Source organism: Mytilus edulis, chromosome 3 (assembly GCF_963676685.1).
Source record: "Mytilus edulis chromosome 3, xbMytEdul2.2, whole genome shotgun sequence".
In the NCBI taxonomy this organism is placed as follows: Eukaryota; Metazoa; Mollusca; class Bivalvia; order Mytilida; family Mytilidae; genus Mytilus; species Mytilus edulis.
In genome coordinates, this window is record NC_092346.1 from 66,313,129 (window position 1) to 66,320,343 (window position 7,215).

At 32.8% G+C, this 7,215-nt stretch overlaps 1 protein-coding gene across 1 annotated transcript; it reads left to right on the plus strand.

Annotated features, from left to right (window-relative positions):
* The first annotated feature begins 5,075 nt into the window (after positions 1-5,075).
* LOC139517156 (mid1-interacting protein 1A-like) lies at positions 5,076-6,345 on the plus strand. The gene has a single exon (XM_071307870.1). It carries the CDS (start codon positions 5,393-5,395, stop codon positions 5,888-5,890), a length of 498 nt encoding a protein of 165 aa, XP_071163971.1. The 5' UTR covers positions 5,076-5,392; the 3' UTR covers positions 5,891-6,345.
* The last annotated feature ends 870 nt before the right edge of the window (positions 6,346-7,215 follow it).

The window sequence follows — 7,215 nt, forward strand, 5'->3', positions numbered from 1 at the left end:
TACACAAGAATTAACTGAGGCGAAATGAGAGCTTCTGTAAACATTGTAATTAAGTTATGTTTTGTTTGTATTGCAATTAGTTGATATTTGTTATTTTGATGTCAAATTCTACCATGAAATACTTTTTAAAGGAAAGATATTTTTTTTAATTTTTGGTGTCCCACTTTTTATAGTTGCTCTTTTTTTTCTGAAAGTGTTTTTTTCCCTCATGTGTTATATTTTGTAAATAAAGTCTTATTAGAGATGACAAATTGGATATGAACATTTCATATGTTAATGAATAAATAAAGATATATATCATACAAGTACAAGGCACTGATATACGCATTTGAATGTTCAAGGATAATTTAGTTTCCAAGTTTGAGGATGTAAGATGCTGCATCACCATACTAAATATAGTCATTTGTACCATTGTGTAGGGTTTTCTTTAAAGTGGTGAATCTTTCTTCTATTCATCTATACTTCTTTGATTTTCCTCTTATCCTGCCACCTGCTGCACACTGTACTTTCTTTGCCTCGTAAGCTGCTTGCTCTTTCTTGAACACATTGATAATTTAAAATATGTTTGGATGTGCTGTTTTGACTGTCTTTTTGAGCTTGTTATGCCAGCCCTCTAAATGCTTATTTGTCCTGGGTCCTTCTGTCTGGTGGTGGTTCCAGGTTGGTTGTGGGTATCTGCCCTCTCTTCATATCACAATTATACGTTAACTTGGTGCAGGCATTAGTCTGTGGTGCGTTTTCCAAGGTGTGTATTCTTGGATAAGTATTTGGTAAACGTGATTGACGTTTTGTCTGGTAGAGTGCTGATCTACTACTTTCGAATGAAGGCAGTTTTGTGCAGTCTCAATGGTCTGTGCATCTCATGATAAACTAAATCATTCGTAATTTGTTCAAATCTTGAAGAATCAAGTCATTGAATACCATGGATTTTGCTTAATATATATAATTAGCACAGTTTTGAAGATTTTTAAATATTTATTTTATTAAAGTTTCTGTTATGCAATTAAACAAGTCTGTGGGGAAATATGTGGGTTTTATTTTTATTAAACTTTTTCTGTTGCAAAATGTAAAGGATAATTACATTATTTTGATTTTTCTAACTGCATGAATTAAAAAAAGATTCAACTTTTATCAGTTAAATATGAAACAAACAATATTTCAAGAGAAGCAACTTTCCAACTACATTTTGTTTATCGTAGATTTTTCCTGATTTCACAACTTTTGAAATCATAAAAATTGTCACTTTTATTAAAGATAATAATTCAAGAGAAACAATTCCCTAATAACATGTTGTTCAAATTGTTATAAAAACACAAAGGTTTAATTGTTTATTTAATATTTTTATCTAAATTAACATTTCGCCTTAGTTCAATTCCCATCTGGCCTTAGTATTTTTTTTTACCTTTTTTACCTGGAATTCACAGCTAAGGCGAAATGAGAACACACTGTCGGTGCCCCCCCCTTTTTTATGAAAATTTCTGGATCCGTCAATGATTCTGTTCACTAAACACTACAATTAATTCCTAATCTATCTATGTATATAACACTACTATAAGAATGAATTGTACGATTTTCAGTTGATGCGTTATGAAAATCTTAGTCTCTCGTTTCTCATCAGGAATGCTTTGATAAATTTAACTGCTTTCTTTGGAGAGGGGGATCATTGCTGTTTCAAATGTATTAGTCGTTCCTTCGAATCTTTTACGGACGCCGTTATGATTTGGTTGATGTTATGTAATTTCTCTGTCGTATAGAGGACCACTGATATTTACACATGTACTAAGATTTTACAACTGAGGAAGTAGTTATTGCGGCAAAATCTTTAAAGAATAATAAAGCAAGTGGTTCAGATTGTATTACAAATGAAATGTTACAAATATCATGTTCTTAAGTCTGGTATCTACCCAACTTTATGGAGAGACATTTTTTTTATTAAGCCCATTTTTAAGGGTGGGTGTTTTAATGATCCATCTAATTATAGAGGTATAGCCCTTTCAAGTTGTTTAGGATGTTTTTTTCTTAAAGTTTTATATAACAGATTAGAAAAGTATCTTGACGGAAATAAACTTATTTGTCGCGAGCACATTGGATTCAGAAAGGGAAGTCGAAAAAGTGATCATGTTTTAACTCTAAAAACCATAATTGATAAAGCATTTAATTATCAAAAAAGATATATGCCTGTTTCATTGATTTCAGGAAGGCATTTGATACTATTAACAGAGATGCCCTCTTTTACAAATTGTCTTATTACAACATAGATGGTCCCTTTTTTAGTATAATAAGATATGTATAAAGAGGTTTTGTACTCTGTAAAGATCTCAGAAGGTATTACTGATTTTTTTAATTCCTCAGTTGGGGTAAAACAAGGGTGTATTTTTAGCTCTTCATTATTTTCTTAATATTAATGATTTACCATCTATTTTTGACTCCAAAGTGTGAACCATCCAAGTTAAATGATAATGAGATATCATGTCTGGTATACGCTGATGATCATTTAGTCCTTATTTCTGAATCTGCTTATGGCTTGCAAAACTGCCTTGACAAGCTTAGTTTATATTATACTAGTTGGGATTTAACAGTAAATCTTGACAAAACCAAAATTATGATTTTTAACAAATCAGGTAAAAAACTTACAAGAGACAAGTTTGTTTTTAGTGATAATATTTTTGGAACACTGTACAGAATATAAATATTTGGATATACTGTTTAAACCCTCTGGTAGTTTTACAGAAGTGAGACTTCTTTGTAAAAAAAAGCCTCAAAAGCTATATTTTGTATTAGAAAACTGTTATTTTCTGAAGATATCAATGTACTACCTCACATAAAACTTTTTGATGCTTGTATTAAACCTATACTTCTTTATTGTAGTGAAGTTTGGTCTCTTTATATGATAAAAGATATTACAAATCTGGAGAGTCATTGGCTACCATCAAAGTTCAGATTAAATTTGCAAAAACTTTAATTGGAGTAAATAAATCAGCTATCAATTTAGCAGTACTAGCTGAACTTGGTATGCATCCAGTTTTTATAGAAGCTTTAAAACTGTCAATTGGCTTCTGGTTGCATGTAATAAAATCCGATAACAATTGTTTACTTAAAGATGTATATTGTTCAAACCTGTAATTAACCAATGGATTTGCTGAAAAGATTGAACAGTTACTTGCTACATAAATTTTTCACATTTTTTGAAAAATCATGATACTATTTCAAAAAGGCGTTTATTATATGCAATTCATACCAAACTTAAATTAATGATAGATATCTTAATTATTGGAAAGAAAATATATTTTGTGATAATAAATCAGTACACGGTAATAAGCTGAGAACATATAGACAGATTAAAGAAAATAATAAATTGGAAACCTATCTATTGTTAAATATAGACAGACAAGTAATAGGGCATTTTGCTAAAATTCGCATTAGTAATAGTGTTCTTAGAATTGAACACTGAGGGCGACACACTAAAACCCCTGTAGAAGAAAGAATTTGTCCTTTGTGCCTCTTAAAAGTAGAAGATGAATTTCATTTCACTTTAAAATGTACAAAACTAAATATAATTAGAGACCAATTCTTTTCCAAAATTGTTGAAATAGTTCCATCTTTTTTTAAATATGACTAAGGCAGCAACCATTTGATTTTCTGGTGGTGGGGGGGGGGGGGGGGTGGGGGGGTCTATGGATTTTTTTTCTGTACAAACAAGTCGAAAACAATTTTTTTCTTTCAATTTTAGCATTACATATAGTGGCAGCTGAGGGGGTAACAAACAATTTTTTTTTCTGAGAATCAAAAACAATTTTTTTTTCTCTCCAAAAACTGGAAACAAACTATTTTTTCCAAAAAAATCTATAGCCAAACCCCCCCCCCCCCCCCCCCCAGAAAATCAAATGGTTGCTGCCTAATGAAGCAAGATTTAAATTTCTTTATACGTGTGGTGAGCCTGCCTTGATATAATTAGAATTATTGTTAAATTTATAAGCGACATGTACATTTCTAGAAATGCTGTACTAAATAACTTTGTGGTACCACCCCCTCACATGTACACGGCCACCGAAAGCTTTATTATAGTGAAGTCAAGATGGTCGTGTGGTCAAGCGGGACTCATTAAGTGCAGTCTAGTAATCTACAACAATGGTATTTCTAATAGCAGATATTGGAATTTCGAGTCTTACTATACTTAAATTGGTTCAGACAAACTTAACTTTAATTTCTATTAGGAAATATTGAAATATTCCATTTTTTCCCTAAACATCTCTGTCGTCGGGTTATTGTCTCTCTCTCTCTCTCTCTCTCTCTCTCTCTCTCTCTCTCTCTCTCTCTCTCTCTCTCTCTCTCTCTCTCTCAGTCTCTGATTCTCAATGATGTAAAAAAAAATATAGTTACACGGAAAATACAAGAACATTAAGTTATAGATAACAACCGATGTGTACGTTTGAAAATTAGGGTCCCTTCCACTAGCGTCTATGAGGAAGACCGCTCGGCCACCGAAGCCACTTGCTAAGTGAGTTTATCTAATTAAAAGAAACCTTTTAAAGAAATTTCTGATATATATAAAACTGATTAATATGCATGTGAATATTAAAATTTTGTCCTGTGACTATACATGATACGTTTACCTCGGCTAGTAAGATCTATTATAACAGGGATGGTGCAAATATGATCAAAAGAAACTACGAAGGAACTTGTGATCGTTACAACCCCATTTTTCACAACCATACAAAATGTCAGGATTTATGGTGTGTTAAAAAATATAACGATATAAATATTAAAACTGGACCAGCTGACCAGAGAGGATTTTCCACTGGGATTATCCCTCTGTAGATCTACATTGAAATGTAACAGTATATAGACTTAAAAGTCAAACCAATGTACTGTAGTATCTAAAGAATTCTATGATAATTTGAATCTGATCAAAATTTCTGCAATAAGAAAAAACATATCATCGATTGTCAACAGAATGATTCATAAATATAATCCCATGTGGTACCTCTCTATTTTGGTAGCCAGCTGATTATTTAAACCAATGAAATTACAGTATTATGACATGACCTTGAATCATAAATATCATGTGTAAAAATCAATGCTATCACAACCGGAACCATACAAAATTTTCATAATTGAAAAACAACTTTATGTGGTTGAAACGTGTCCAGTGACGCAATATTGATAACAAAATTTATGTGTGCTTGCAAAGGATTCAGGTTGACAAACACTGTGTTAGACTTTTTATAAATTTTACAGGTATTTTTCGATCTGTCACCCCTCTATATAAACTCGTCCGAGAAGGAAGTGATCATCACCTGTGAGACTGTCAAACACAAAACAACTTGAGCTGTTTGTGAGTGATTCTAGCAAGAATAATACTATTTGGATTTAAAAACATTAAGTTTTAAACATGCAAAACGAAAAGGATAAATCGTCTGATGTGAAAAGTTCCCTTTTGGATTCTTTGAAGAAATTTGTGGGCGCGGTTGAGGCGATGAATGAAACTGTGATGATTCCAAGTAGACTTAAAGACATGGAAATTTCAGCCTCCTCCAAACCAGTAATCACAGAAAATAACAATAACGAAACGTGCTCTTCTTTACCAGATATCGAACCAGGAACAAGCATGTACAGTTTTTACAAAGTGCTAAATAAACTTGAGAAGGAGATAGTTTCTGGACAGTCGGCAGAAGTTGATGATGCAGATTTTACTGACAGCAGTGACGATAATTCTGACAATTCGGACGATTCTGCAAATATATCGGCAACTAATTTCAAATATCATTTACGGGGACTTTTCAATTCTTTGAATCAAATGACAGCTACTGCCAAAGTTCTAACGGACACTTATGAAACTGAAGTAGGACAATGTACCAGGCATGCTCATTTTTCATCGTTCGCAGTTTAAAGCAGTGGTAACTTTTATGTGAAACACCGCATGCGGAACAAACAGTCATGCCAGTAACAACAGTGAGAGGGTAAAAACTGTCATGAATGCTGATGCAATATTGAAAGGAGTAACGGTACTTGAAACCGGTCGCTTTGCCAGTTTCAAAACTATAAAGTGCAATTTCTGTATGTTTTTTTGGCAACATTTAGTGAAACATTCGCACATTGAATGAAACTCTTCTTAGTTGGGCGTGATTGAGTGTAAGTGTTATTCAAGTCGTTGCCACAATACTGAAGGCATTTAATTTTGTATCAAGTATGGTTGTGAAGAGAGCGTGATTCAATAATTTTAATACGACATGCTTGGTGAATTACACTTTAAATTGTTGATGTGTTCATATGTATTATTTATTTAATGTTATTCATGTTAAATGCTTTCTACAGTTTCTTTTGAATATAAAATTATAAAGTTTATTATTTTTTGTTAGTTATATTATCGTGCAGTCTGTAGCTAAACATCTAAATCTGATGATCATGGTACATACAATGAATTATATTCGCGGTTCCAACGTAGGCAAGGTCAACTACAATGTATCTGTGTCATTTGTAACCACAAAAATACTATTGTTTCAGAATTTCATCATTCCATACATACACTCCCAAAGTTTCTATTAGTAATAAGGGCTATGAAATTTGAGGAAATATAAACTGTTCTACTATATATAGCATTTTCTGATAACGGGAGCAAAATAAACATCTCCCCAAGTTCAAGTTTGGTTTCGGGTAATTTACCAAACATTTTTGCCACAGGCACTCGTCTCAGAAAAAAAATTCCTATATACCTTTATATAACACAAGGTACTTAACTCGCAAATTAGAAAAATGTCAGTCGGTGACGAAATTACGTTATATGCCGATTTCTCGGGTGTCATATAAAGGTACAAATGTATATATAGGATTTTTTTTTGAGTCGAGTGCCTGTGATTTTTGCTCATATCTGACAACCTGAAACTTGGTTCTATTATAGATATAGGAAGATGTGGTATGAGAGCCAATGAGACAACTCTCCATCAAAAAGCCTTGACTCACACCGAACAGCAAGCTATATTATACTCTGTATCTGTATGAGGGGGAGGATAGGGGTAAGGGAGACAGGGAGAAAGGGGGTAGGAGAAAGGAGAAAGAGGGTAGGAGAAAGGAGAGGAAGGCTGGGAGAAAGGAGAAAAAGTTGGAGAAAGGAGAAAAAATAAAATATCTCCTTTTAAAAAAATTTCTAATATTTCAAGAAAAAATATCTCAAAAGGAGATGTTTTATTCTAATGGGAAGGAGAACGGGGGTAGGAG

Coding starts and splice junctions, on each gene's coding strand:
- LOC139517156 (XM_071307870.1), top strand. CDS start 5,393: ATGCAAAACGAAAAGGATAAATCGTCTGATGTGAAAAGTTCCCTTTTG.